The following is a 15,003-nucleotide window of genomic DNA, read 5'->3' as shown; positions in this document are numbered from 1 at the left end:
AATTTAAAATTCCTACTTTTGCCATTGCTATAGTATTAACGAGATTTTGTAATTCCGACATTAAGAATTCATTTCTTCGGGTGCCTATCATATTTATTTCCATTACAAATATCGCAGCTTCTAATATAATCTCTGAATTGCTTATGCATTTCAGGCCAATAGTACATCTTACAAATTTGCTTTATATCTTCTTCAAAACTTCTGTGTGCTCTGTTATGTGTTTGTTCTATTATCGCACCATCAGATAGCTGCTTTAAATATTGCCTAGACAACGCATCCGCTACTATATTCACTTTACCACTAAGTTATTTCTCCAACCCACGTCAACAAACATTAATTAATGGTACTTCTATATCAAGTGAAGAAGCTGTTAATATCGGCCTTCCACAAGGATCGATACTTGCACCAATACTTTTTAAAATATATATAAATGACAGAGTCAAAGCAGCAAACCATTGTTATATCAAATTGTTTGCAGATGATACCCTTATTATGATAAGCGATAAAAATCTCAATGTAGCTATTGAAAAAATGCAATCAGATTTAGATAGTGTATATCTCTGGATGTGCCAAAATAAATTAAAGATAAATGCTGATAAGACCAAATATATGATCTTAAGTAGAACACTTATTAGTAATACAAATGAACTAAAAATCGGAAACTGCAAAATTATGGAAGTAGATAAAATAAAATACCTAGGTATAGTTATTGATAATAAAGTGAAATTCGAGGATCATGTAAACGACTTGAAGCAAAAGATTGCAAAAAAGATAGGCTTTTTATACAGATCATGTAAATTTGTTTCAAAAAAGCATAAAATTCTTGTATATAGAATAATCGTGGAACCTCATTTTAATTACTGCCCTACTATATTGTTTTTAGTGGCAGATAGTGTGATAGACAGTTTACAAAAAATGCAAAATAAAGCGATCAGGTTTATTCTAAAGAAAAAATACAATACTCCGACAAGAGAAATGCTAAACGAATTGCAATGGCTTAGTGTAAAACAGCGGATCCTTTTCTTTGTAATGATTTTTATTTTTAATATTAAAAAAGGTAATCTGCCAGAGTATTTGAGCAACAATATTGTATATCAAAGAGACGTTCACAATATTAATACGAGAAATAAAAATAGCTTCAGACTTCCGCTCTTTACAATGGAAAGAGGACAGCTTAACCTGTTTTATAAAGGTCTAAAAAGATTTAATGAGCTTCCTGTAGAAATTAGAAACTGTGAAGACTTAAATATGTTTAAAAATAAATTATACTTATATTGTCGCACTACTGTGATACGATAGAGATTTCATATTACATGTGATAAGTTTATATGTTGTAAATCTAGGCATAAAAGCTGTAATAATAATAATAAATAAATAAATAAATAAATATAAATTATTTTTGGAGCATATTCCTCGATTATAGTGTGCAATCTTTTCATTTTAACATTTGGGTTTCTGGGAGAAACCGAAAAAGATAATGGCTGAAGATCTGTGTGAATCTCCAGATCTGATACCCCATAAAGGTAATATCTTAAAGTTTAGTGAATTATGTATTAAATATAACTATGTATATACGTGGTAAATGTAAAAGACTAGAAGGAATATACAATTCAAAAATATTGAAATTTGTATAGATTACTTACTTACTAAGATGTAAATTCAAGATAAAAATGGTTTCAAAATGTATTCAACGTGTTAGAGTTCAGTATGTAAAACTAATAGTAATAGGACTATCCTCAAGAATGAAATCTCATTTTCTGTTAAAAAAAATTTTTTTTCTTTTCTATTATTGAAAAATCTTTTTATTTAATAAGTACACTCTAATGTGGTAAATAAACGGTGTAATGGTTTTTTCTTTTTCTTTTTACGATCGGCATGTTGCACTTCAGCGAGGTCATGGTAGGTACACTGTCGTGTGTCTGTTCGTCTGTTCGTCTGCCGTCCATGGTCTAAGTCATCTAGTCTCTTAGTCACTAAGAATTGTGGTACATCACTACCTGCACCTTGGCTTAGCACGTGGCTACCTCCATCCTCAGTAACTACAAAACTATCCCCCTTGTGGAAACATGCTATAAGCCTCACACATGGGCAGTGCCGGACCGCACATGTGGCAGTTTGAACACCTTGTTGTCACCAAAAATAAAAATCCAATATTTATCATACCTTTTACTGTGCTGGTCCGGACTACGGATACCACTTCTAGAAGCGTTGGACCTCCCAGAAGGGACTCTGAAATCTTGACCAGCACCCCACCCACAGTTGTTAATTAGCTACAAAACTCCTCATATTAATATAAAAAGCTGTTAGCTAAAAGTGCTAAACTGTCCGAAAGAGAAGAAAATAGCGGAAGAGATAGTATATAGAGAATAGAAATAGAGTGGGAAACTAAATAAAGATCGGGCTATATTTGTTGGGCGCCATTGTTACATATCTGGCTGTTGGGGCAAGGCAGGGTGGCAAGTGGCATGGTGGCGAGCCCAGCTAAAACTCTTCGGTTGGTAGTGGTTAATTTCCACCTGCCCAGCCTTCAGCTATGTAATCAAAAACAGTTGTGTTATACCATATTAGAAATGTACTTGTGACAGGGAGAAAAGCAATCAGAAAAACGCAATATAGAGTAGACCCTCTTCGGCGCGGCGCGGTCGAAGCCATGGCGCTGTGCTGACTCCTCTCTTTCTACAGCGCCCCCAAATCCTGACACTAGTCCGTCTGAATGAGTCCTAGTCTAGTCCAAGTCGGTATAGCCAAAGGTCCGTGCAACCTACTTCCCCTCTGGTTGCACCAGTGCAACACCCACACCAATCCGATGAAGTTAGCGATTCATGTTTTTCATTCTCTTTTCACGTTACATATGTATGTACAAAAAAGGTTTTTTTGTGGAAATTCAAGAAAAAAATTCAAATTAAATGAAAAGGTAGCTTAGGCTCCAGTTTTAGTTTTATAAAATCAAGAGAAAGATAAAAATTCAAAATTCAAGAAGAAAATTCAAATTAAATGAAAAGGTAGCTTAGGCTCTAGTTTTTGTTTCATAAAATCAAGAAAAATATAAAAAAAGAAGTTCAAAATTCAAAAAAATTCAAATTACATGAAAAGATAACTTAGGCTCGAGTTTTTTTTTTTTATAACTTCACGAAAATGATATAGAAAAAGGAATTAAATAGAAAGGTGGCTTAAACTTCGTATATATTTCTTACTGTCGAGCATTTCCTACTTTGGATTTGTTTTTCCTTTTTTTTCTTCTTATTTCCTCTAATAACAAATTAAACTTTGGGTCTTCATATATATTTCAAATTTATAAATCATTATTATCCTCCTATTCTCCCCGTTTTTTTTTTTTTGTTTTTATTATTATTATTACTATTATTATTACCCTTTTTTTTTCAGGATTTCTATCTTTCATATGCTTTACTATTATGCTACTGCTACTATCTTTCTCACTACTGTGATGAACACCCTATTCTGTTTTTTTTTTTTTGTTTATTCCTTACTTTTCTATAACTCACTAAACTATAAATATTTATAGTATGTAGAAAGGAAAAGATGGATATGCATGTGTGTGCAATATATTGTAAACTCAGTTATTAGTACTCACCAAACTCTCCCTTGACGAAGGCGCCTGCATCGGTGAGGTGGGTTTGCTGAAATGAGAATACCTGCATAAATGCTCTCTAAAACCGAAAAGAGTCTCCATCCCTAGTGGGATCAGAATGTAGCTCAAAGTTATTTGTTTTTCTTTTCTTTCTTATTGAGAGCGATTGTCCAAATAAATTTGACAGTTGCCTTCTCCAACTATTCCATTCATAAGGAAAATTCCACGCGTTAGTAGGCAACGGGCATCGGTCGCGCGTAACTCAATAAAAAAATATAAAAAAAAACAACACTAAAACAAAGTTAAGTAAAAAATAAAAATAAAAATACAGGTAATAAAACGGGATTATGCTAAAAAGGCAAGAACAGAAATTGCGGTGTGTAAGAAAATTAATAGTTTTTCTTGGCTTATAGCCCGGGCCCGTAGCTTGCCATTTTTACTCAGAGGAACATATGTATACATTTCTATAAGTATTTATATATATACGCATACATCTGTTTCTCTATTTATAAAACCAAAAAGAAACGAAAATCGAAATTTAACCATAATTTTTTTTTGGTTACCAAAAAGTAAAATCAAATATTCCCAACTTCCCTGTCCCCATACAAAGCGCTTTGAGAATGTCCCACGCCCATAATTTTTTTGTATTGCTTAATTGAATAATATGAATATATATTATAAAATATTATTTTTATAAATAATTGGCATATATTTACCTTATTTTGGCTATTTTATTTTGTGAGTCAAATGTGACTCCTGAACGTAGCAAGAGCAATTTCGTTTACCACGTGCAATGAGTCACATGTAAACATATAGGACCATAAGAAATAATTTAATTTTCCAATCGCAATAACAGTAAATTGAGAAAAGCGTGTATAAGTGTGCTTTTTTGTTTAATTGAAGTTAGAATTCTTAGGTATATACAAAAATTGGGGAAAATGAGAAAAAGGTATCAGAAAAAAAATTTCGAAATTTTCTTTCATTTTCCTAAAGTTTAGGTCTTTTGATATACGCTGACCATGGTGGAATAACCAGGTGAAGTAAGCCGCCAATTTTCTCGCACTAAATTCTTCTTTGTGCTGTCATTCGATTATCTGAGAATTTTTCACCAATGTTGTCCCCGCAAAAATGTTGTTTTTTGCATTTTTCATGAGTAAAATAATCCACTTTTAGTACATAAAACTAGTAGGTGAATATCGATGGACCTTTACTGGATTTAGTTACAGAGATTCATTATTTATTTTTATTTTTATTTTTATTCGATGCCAAAAGTAATGTAAACTCGTACTGGTCCTGTGTATCCTTTCTGCATTGGCGTTAGGTATTACTGATATGCTGAAAAAAACAGTTTCCGTAATGGCTTTCGTAGCAAGGTATTTATTTTTCTACTCCTATTTTTTCAAAGTGGGTAAGAATTTTACCCTCCTCTTGAAAATACATCACTACCGTTTCAGATAGTGTACATCTTCTGTTTTTTTTTATTTACTTCACCTGGTGATTCCAACATGTACGCTGACATAGATTTCACATATATATAACGACACGTTAATACCAAGAAAGCGCCTTCAAGTTGTATAAAGAAATGAGTCACATGTGACTCATGAACTTATTTCAATACGCTCTTGTGAGTCACATATGACTCATTGGACAGGAAAGTTGTTAAGTATGCCCCCAATGTGAGGTTAGGAATTCCCTCTGTTTTCAGAAAAAACAAACAGCAACAAAGATTTCGAAAAAATGATGTAAGAAAATAAAAAAGAAAAAAAGGAGGATAAAAGGGAAGACACTTAAGTTGTAAACATCGGAAAATGTCAGAATAACGTATGCAAAATGAGAAAAAGATTAAAATTTGTAAGAATAGGAAGAATAAATGATGACATTTAGCGCAAACCGAGAAAAAGCTAATGGGAGAGAGAATGGCAAAAAAAAATTTAGGAAACTAAGAAACAAAACGAAAAGAACTAAAAATTACCAAAAAAAGATTTAAAAGTAATGGCGGAAACGCACTGTCCTTAAACTAAGGAACCCCGTTCGTATGGGGCTCCCGCTCAAGCTCCTCGCGCTGGTCTGGTGACGGTGTCATGACGTATGTATTTATGTATGTTCCCTTGCTCGTTTGTTGGTTTTTTGTCTGGCAGAAATTTATGTTGGTGAAAAAAATCTTGTGGTTTGCTCCACTGTTCTGAGTGAGGTGGTCTCTTGGGACTTTTATTCTACGTATTTCTTTGGGTGTTCCCCAATTTTGCTTTGTGGCAAGAACGCTTCCGTGTTTAGTCCCTTTTGTGTGGTTGCCCTAGTGGCGATGTAGCTGGGTTCCAGCTCCCTGTTCCGCTAGTTTTTTTTGTGCTGCTATATTAGTACCGCGCGAATTTCGCTATTTAATATAAAACTATGCACTTTGACCACACACTTCGCGTTATAGAATTCCGCGTCGCAACTTCACTAATCAAGGACACTTTTACTTATGAATTTTGCATTCGTTGGTCTTGGGATCGTGCCCCATCTATCGTATAGCCGTTTTTCCGACAATGTTCACTCAACTTTCACACAAATACACGCTGACTCGTATCAAACTTTCGCGACCCTCACACAATCTCAGGTACACACACAACGATACACGCAACATACTCCTGAATATTATCCCTACAAGCATGTTGTGCAACATGTCGCTACGCATGTTGCGCTTTAGTGTATCGGTGCAACCTTTCCAACAAGCGTTGTTGGGATGCGCCTATGGTGGTGGCAGTGCCTGTTGCATCAACCTAACAGGCTGTCGTTACAGGCTCGTATCCGCCGATGTTGCCTGCAATATGGAGCGTGTACGTAAAAAAATTCAATAACGCGGCCTGTTCTCTTTCCAGTATTTCGCTCAACGTGTGGCCTCAACCCACGATCAGATGCCAGGCTTAGATCTTTTGGAATTCATTCTATTTACATATGGACATGTCTACACTTAACATTTCACAAGGACCTTACGATGTTACAACACTCATGGCATCACATTTTTACTGCTACATCTATACGCTTATATCACAGTTTACTAACTTCACGCGTTCTTAACAGTACCGAACACTGTCTCCAGATATGTAAGTTTGTGTTCCACTTATGACATTAAAAGTATGCTAGACAAATTAAATGAAAAAGGGCGGAGCCACGCCCATTTTGAAATTTTCTTTTAGTTTTGTATTTTGTTGTACTATATCATTAATGGAGTTGAATGTTGACATAATTTACTTATATACTGTAAAGATATTAAATTTTTTGTTAAAATTTGACTTAAATTTTTTTTTTTTAAGTGGGCGTGTTCGTCGTCCGATTTCGCTAGTTTTTATTTAGCGCACATTTAGTAATAGGAGTAAAGTTCCTGCCAAATTTCACCATGATATCTCCAACGACTGGCAAATTACAGCTTGCAAAACTATTAAATTACCTTCTTTTAAAAGTATGCGATGCTCCGCCCATTGTCCAAAATTTTACTAATTTTCTATTCTGCATCATAAGTTCAACCCACCTACCAAGTTTCATGGATTTATCCGTCTTTAGTAAAGAATTATCGCACTTTTCGGATTTTCGAAATATTCGATATCGAAAAAGTGGGCGTGGTTATAGTCCGATTTCGTTTATTTTAAATAGCGATCTGAGATAAGTGCCCAGGAACTTACATACCAAATTTCATTAAGATACCTCAAAATTTACTTAAGTGTTCGTGTTTACGGAAGGACAGACGGACATGGCTAAATTTATTTCTTTTTTCGCCCAGATCATTTTGATATATATCAATCTCGATTAGTTTATGCCGTTACGGGGTACCATTAAGCGATCAAAATTAATATACTCTGTGAGCTCGGCTCAGCTGATGTAGGAAGTGCGGGTTCGAGGAGGGAACGATCGAGCACGTTCTGTGCTCGTGCCTTGGGCATGCCGGGCTAAGACTCCAGCTATTAGGAGTGATACACTTGTCAGATCTAGAAGCAGCAAGTGGTTACAGTCCTAGAAAGCTTCTAGTATTTGCCAAGAGGACGGAGTTATTTTATAACATAAGTCCTAGTTTTTGATTGGGTTTTTCAGTTTGGTCGTTAAAACAAACTTCTGGTTACACTGCGGACTCATTCAGTCTATATGAGGTCCCCATGGACCGGCCAGTTCAACATAACTTTTATTCATTATTATTTTATCAAGCATTGCCTACCTATGGTTGCTGTTTTAAACAAAAATAACTTCAACCCAACCTGAAAATTTTTTAATTCATATGTACGTATTTTTCGACCGTTCTGTGTGGTAATAGTGCGTGCGACACTTCCTTATTGTACGGACGTTGAAATCACACTAAATGTGCTTGGTCGTTGATTTTGACAAAGTACTAATTTTTCTTTCACTCGACGTATACGTATATGGCCACTTAGCAGGTGCTAAGCTCATGCCCACACTGGTAATATGTGTTCAGAATATGAGCCTAATCGGGCAACAAATACGATTTTTTTAAATATGTCGATCCTTGCGCCACCGGGCCGCGATCTTTTTCATATGGAGCACAAATACGAATTTTTTGATTATCTCGATCCTTGCGCCATCTAGCGGCGATTTTTCCATAGGTCGCTTTCTATTCATGAACGTATTATGTGTTCCAAATATGAGCCAAATCGGACCACAAATATGTTTTTTTTAAATATTTCGATCCATGCGCCACCCATCGGAGTTTTTTTATATTATTGCATTGTCATATGGTTCTGAACAATATTCCAAGTTTCAATCATGTAGCTTATCGGGAAGTTACTTACATTTCAATTACAAAATTCTGTTCGCTACACAGAGTCAAACTAAATAAAACCCTTTAAAAATGTGTTCTTTGAACGGTGGGTTGAGCCAACTGCCAAGGGAAATAATTATCCTTAAACTTTAAAGAATAGGAGTTCTTAAATTATTTTTCACACTTCACTATAATATCAAAAGGAAAAAATTGTATTCATAACCAACACTTTAAAACGTCAAAGATTTGCAAAAAGCCGAATAAACATGTTGAGCAAATGGAGCGAAAAATATTTGACGGAAGTGCCAATCGTTGAGTTGATTATAATACTCAACGGTCCGTTCAGAAAATAATCACTCAACGATTGTGTTTGCTGAAAACTCCCATTATGAATTCCAACAAGTGGAGAAAGCTTGAAAAAAACGTTCGCAAGAGTAAACAGCTAAGAGCTGTTCGATGACTTCAATCCTTTGCCTCGAACATTTTTGTAAGTACATGTATGTATGTGTGAAATACAAAGGGTTTAGGCAGGTCACCTACCGGACACCCGGGAGTGGAATTGGGAGGGAAGTTTATTTTTGGGTTTTGTTCCAAAACAGGTTTGCGAATTCTAACTCTTTTTACTTTAGGTTAATAAAATTAATAAACGTAAAACTAAATTGAGAGGTTCCCAATTCAGATAAAAGAAGATTGAAAATTTGGGTTAACCGACTACAAATTAAAATTTTTGGATCAACCTTTTCACCTTGTACCAGCAAGAGGAATCACAATTTCGTCACCGCCGTATACATAGATACTTCGTCAAATCGCCCCAGCTGAATGTATGAAACTTCTCAACTAAAGAATTGAGAAACTTTTCATTTAAGTACTTTGCGAAGTCAAATCAAGTGATCTTTGGGAAATTATTAAGCGAACATAAAATTTACATACATCTTTCACAATTATTTGAAATATTTAAGCACGGTGATTTTTAGCGATACTCACCGGTTACTTGACTAAAATTTAATAATTGCTACATAATATCTTTAACATGTGAATTGGACAAACTCGTAATTGCTAAGTTTTTAGTTGGCAATGTACTGCTACTGTTGCAGTATTCTGACATCAAATCATCCTTATTCGAACGGTTATTTGTGCCATCGCTAGTCTCGCTGCCGTATGGTGTATTCCCATCGTCATCAGTCCGTGCTGCTCCCGACATGGAATTTACAGTTTTATGGCGTTGGTTGTTATCTTTATAACATAATGCAGACTTCGTTAACTTAGGATTCGTAATATTATTAACGCAGTCGTTTTGCTTAGTATTGATACTATTCTTGTTGAACTGAGGTCCGTTACAAACCCTGCCACTATCGTTTCCAATATCGGTCTTGCATTTATTAGTACCACCAATTGCCTTACCATTTTGTTCAGTAATAGCAGCCAAGAGTTTTTGCTGTTTTTTTTGCTGACTATTATCACATTTTGTTGGTGGTTCGCAGCAATCACCATTGTTGTTAAAATTTTCTTTCCACTCTAAGTCGCCCGTTTTCTTGTTATTTACTTCTAACTCCTCATAGATTTGTCTAAGTGCACCTACTCCATCATTATAAACAGTGCCAAAATTAATAGCTTCTGCGCAATTTACGTCATTAGGACCAATAACATTAATATTAATAGTTTCTACTTTAGTAAGATTTGTCAGATCGTAGTTTTCGAGGTGACTCCCTTCGTCAACAACCTTGTTACGTTTACCCAAATTTAAGTTAAGTCGCTGAATATTGGTTTGCGTATCTCCCGTAGCACAAATTATTTTTTTTTTAAACACATGCTGCTCGACATTCATCTGCGGTGTGTGGCATAGATTGGAGTCACCTAAATCAACTTCGTTTTTTGACTCTGCGCTGATATCTGATAAGAAATGTAAGTTTCCCTTCGAAGCATGTAACCTGGTTGATTTGATAGCGTATTTATTCAGTATTTCACTTTCTCTTTTATTTTTCTTACTGTCCTCGTTATTACTATCTTCGGAAATTGCGGCAAATCGTTGGTGTCGTGATTTTTTATCCTTGGCTCGGGAGTTTTGAAACCAAACCTATTGAATATAAAGGAGGAAATATAAAGCTGCATATTTAATAGTTCATGCGCGCAAAATCAAATGTTATCTTATTTCATTTTAGGATAAAGGTGAAAATCCACATATATCGCCAACCGAACCTGAGTGCGTGTTTTAACCATTTTTGCCTACATTGAAACCCCCTCACATTCATTGCGGGCATGCAAATTTATGCCTCTACAATAAGTACCTACTTATTTAGGATTTCAATAATAGAGCCACCGGGCCCAGAAGGGATTGGTTTAAGTTTCTGCAACACAGTATTATAAAGAATATGAAACTACTACATAATATCCTAGTAACACTTTTTTAAAAACACTCGATCTATTTACGTCAACAAAGTTATAAGCTTATCTGGCTAAAAATTAGAACTGGAGTGGAAGTAGACGGATATGTTATATTTTTTTCTGAATGTAGCCAAAATAGTTTTTGGATACGACAAAGTTTGCTGGGCACACTACACTGCTGGAAGGTTATGCAACTTTGCCATGGGAACCACTATAACAGACATTTGAAAGACTAAACCGAAATAACTCTAAGTCAGAAAATTATTTTTCAAATAAAAAATGGAAAATGTCGCCTAAAGTTTGATTTAATCAAAATTTTTGGTACATTTAATCTGAACTAAGTGCCGTTTGGTTCTGCCTGGAGTTATAAGCTTACGTTTTGCATTCATTCTTCCTTTGCTACTATTTATTCGTTTTCTCTGTTCACACTGACATTTGTGAATGCTTAATACAGCCATTTTATCCTTAAACTATGGTCGCCAAAGAAACGGTGCAAAACTAATATAAAAAATTTACAGTTTTTGATGAAATACCTACATTTGAGTACAATAAATAGTCTTTCAAAATAAAGAACGCGTACACTTACGCATAAAATGTTTAATTGTTTAACGCAAACCCCTTCGCTTAGCTTTAGTCGCAGTCGCACCATTTTTTTTTTTAGTTTTGTTTGGATTTAAACTTTCTATTTTTCTTACTGCGAAGTATTTCCTTATAGAACTGAAAGAACGCAAAAAAAACGTGAGGAACGACGTAGTCTTCATAATCGGAAGAAATTCCGCCTGTACGGTACACCAACAAAGGGAACGAGGATACCATCACCGTCACCGCTACCGGCATTACAAACGCCACAACCACAGACAGTTCATCAGTGAACTCAACGTTGGATATAACAAAGCAAATTTCTATGCTCCAAGAAAAATTAGAGGAGTCAAAGGTAACGTTGAAAACAGAATCATATTTTCCAAAGGCTGGAAATAGCGCTGCGCAATACAGTGGATAGGAGCGAAATGCAGGAAGACTTGAACTCACTATACAGGTGGCTTTGTAATAACAAGCTGAGACTTGGTGTTAAAAAAATCAATTTTATGGTTATATCCAGAACAATAAACTATGAGTCTCGCAAAATTGAGCTAAAAATAATTAACTCAAATATTCACGAATTTAAAAATGTCAAGTATTTTGGGGTTCAGATTGATGGTTAATTAAAATTGAATGATCACATTGTTTATATAGTTTCCTAACTTGACAACTAAATTGGCTTTTGGAACAGTTCATGCAAATTTATAAGTAAAAAATACAAGCTTACTGTTTATGACTTCACCATAGAGCTGCATTTAATATATTGCGACGCAATATTCTTTATTGCTATTATTAATTACCAGACTACCTTAGTGAAAAGCTTATAAATGTAAATGAAGCACATTCATATATAATTGGAGAAGTTACCAAGTTTAGATCACCTTTTTTACACTCAGCGTGCTTTGCACACAGAGTATATAAACTTTGATTGGATAACGGTTGGTTGTACAGGTATAAAGGAATCGAGATAGATATAGACTTTCATATATCAAAATCATCAGTATCGAAAAAAATTTTATTGAGCCATGTCCGTCCGTCTGCCCGTTAACACGATAACTTAAGTAAATATTGATATATCTACACAAAATTCGGTACACGAGCTTATCTGGTCCCAAAATAGATTGGTATTGAAAATGAGCGAAATCGGATGATAACCACGCCCACTTTTTATATATATAAAATTTTGGAAAACACAAAAACCTGATTATTTAGTTAATAACACACCTCAAATGTTTAAATTAGGCGTGTGGACTGATATTTAGACTCTTGATAAAAATTTTAAAATAATTTTCAAAACGTGCCTGGCACCACCCACTTGTGATAAAATCAATTTTACAAATATCATTAATCATAAATCAAAAATTGTTAAATCTATCGTAACAAAATTCGGCAGAGAGGTTGCCTTTACTCTAAGGAATGCTTTGAAGAAAAAGTATCGAAATCGGTTAAGGTCCACGCCCACTATTATATAAAAGATTTTTAAAAGGGTCGTGGACGAATAAAATAAGATATATCTTTGCAAAAAAGAGCTTTATATCAATGGTATTTCATTTCCCAAGTAGATTTATAACAATAAATAGGAAAAACTTCATATTTTAAAAAATGGGCGTGGCACCACCCCTTTAATGACTTAGCAATTTTCTATGTTTCGGGAGCCATAACTCGAAGAAAAATAAACGGATCTTAATAAAATTGGGTACAGAATTTTTCCCTATAGCAGGAAATATTCCTGGAAAATTTAACTAGATCGGTTAAAGACCACGCCCACTTTTATATAAAAGATTTTTAAAAGGGTCGTAGACGAAAATAATAAACTATATCTTAGCGAAAAAGAGCTTTGTATCAATAGAATTTTATTTTCTAAATTGAATTATAACATTAAATTGGAAAAACAAAAATTTTGGAAATGGGTGTCGCACCGCCCCTTTTATGACTAAGCAATTTTCTATGCCATAACTCGAAGAAAAATTAAAATATTGTAACGAAATTGTGTACACATATTTTCCTTATAGCAGAAAATACTTCTAGTAAAAGTGGACGGGACCGGTTAAAGACCACGGTAACTTAGATATAAAACAAGTTTAAAAGGGTCGTAGACTAGAATAATAAGCTATAACTTAGCATGAATAGTTTTGAATCAATGATATATCACTTATCAAGTTTTAAAGTAAGAGGAAAAGGGGGGGGGGGGGCATTTTTTTTAAACGGGCGGTGCCACGTGTTATGTAGAAAAGTAATTTATCTGAAATGAAATGTATAATTGAAGCCGAACTTAAACACCTTTACTTGTTTTTGCTCAAAATAGAAACGAACAAGCAAAATATGTATATACAATTTATGATGGCTTGAAATATTTCAATGAACTTCCCATCACATAGAGAAGTAATACCCTAAACACAAATAAAAATGTTTGCTGGAGCATTTGAAAACCTTCTCAATAAGATAAAGCAGTTTATCTTTATTTTTCATGCCGATTCCGACATTAGAAAGGAAATTCAGATGTCGACTCCTTCGACGTTATCGTTATAAGCTCTTCTTAAACTAGAAATTGTATTTTTTCTCATTTAACTGAAATCAAGTCTTTGTCCGACAGTCACTTGTCCGACAGAATTATTAGTACAACTAATATTTTACACATGAGCTGAAAAAGGAGTGATAGAAAAAACGTACTTTCCTATCAGCCAATACATGTTGAGGTATGCTGATCGCAGACTCATTCATTCCGATAGCGTAAATACCAAAGTTAATTGGAAAAACTTAATGTTACAAAATTTGTTACCTTAAGCTGGCAGAGCGTCCCCTCCAACGCACACTGGTCGGTCTTATATAGAGTTGGTGGCCAAAAATATTTCCAGTAGAGATATCAGCGTGAAACTTGAACACGGCTTTACAAATCAAAAATTTTAACTCGTTTAAAAGATATTAACGAAAAACCGAAAAAATACCCGCGGGTCCTTCTGAAACCGTGGGTGTTATCCATAGTATTTTTGTGCAGAACACCTTTCTGCGGTTATAAAAAATGGTAAAAGTCTAGTTGAGAGGACGACTGCGAATACGCTACCAAAAATATCGAGAGAGGTGTCAAAAGACGAATATTGCCCTCGACAACAATAATCAGAAGGCGGAAAAGAAAAATTTTATCTCAGTCCGGAGATATTTGCAGTTGAAGTTGGCGATTTTCATGTGGTTGTTAAATGTTGTAGTACCCACAGTTGTGAACATAAGTGTTTTGCGTGGATATAGTTTGGTCTCCAAACCGGTGTTGGACCCACCCATGGTAAATTTTTAGGTAAAAGTCTAGTTGAGAGGTCGGCTGCTAATACGTTACCAAAAACATCAAGGTATCAAACGACGCGTCTTGACATCAGTGTTAATAAACAGAAGGCGGAAAATAAAAATTGTAACTCGTTCAAAAGTTATTAACGCAAACCAGAAAAAAGACCCGCCGGTTCCTCCGAAACCTGCATTGGCGGCCTTCGGCCGCGCTCATAAAAAATTACCCTGGGTGGGTCCAACACCGGTTTGGATACCAAAACTATATCCGCGCAAAACGCTTATATTCACAATTTTTTTGGTGGGTACTACAACATTACAACAACCACATGAAAATCGCCCACTTCAACTGCAAATATCTGCGGACGGAGATACAATTTTTATTTTCCGCCTTCGCATAATTGTTCTCGAGATTAATACGCGTCTTTTGACA

General features: G+C 34.9%; 1 protein-coding gene across 26 annotated transcripts in view; it reads right to left on the bottom strand.

Annotated features, from left to right (window-relative positions):
• Positions 1–15,003, bottom strand: part of zfh2 (Zn finger homeodomain 2) — a 2,927,436-nt gene that overhangs the window by 349,777 nt on the left and 2,562,656 nt on the right. For 16 of the 26 annotated variants that reach the window (XR_010947776.1, XR_010947797.1, XR_010947789.1 and 13 more), the window contains one exon: positions 9,321–10,410. The exons of 5 other annotated variants lie outside the window; for them this stretch is intronic. Coding sequence is in view for 1 of the 21 variants with exons in the window: in XM_067757915.1 (XP_067614016.1) it covers positions 9,349–10,410 (1,062 nt within the window). In the remaining 20 variants the exon portion in view is untranslated. Of the gene's footprint in view, positions 1–9,320; positions 10,411–15,003 lie in introns of those variants that run through there. 5 more of the 26 variants (XR_010947795.1, XR_010947800.1, XR_010947793.1 and 2 more) reach the window with 4 other exon arrangements.

This window comes from Eurosta solidaginis, chromosome X (genome assembly GCF_040869045.1).
Source record: "Eurosta solidaginis isolate ZX-2024a chromosome X, ASM4086904v1, whole genome shotgun sequence".
NCBI lineage: Eukaryota > Metazoa > Arthropoda > Insecta > Diptera > Tephritidae > Eurosta > Eurosta solidaginis.
Note: the sequence above shows the minus strand (reverse complement) of the source record. Positions and strands in the feature narration are given on the sequence as shown.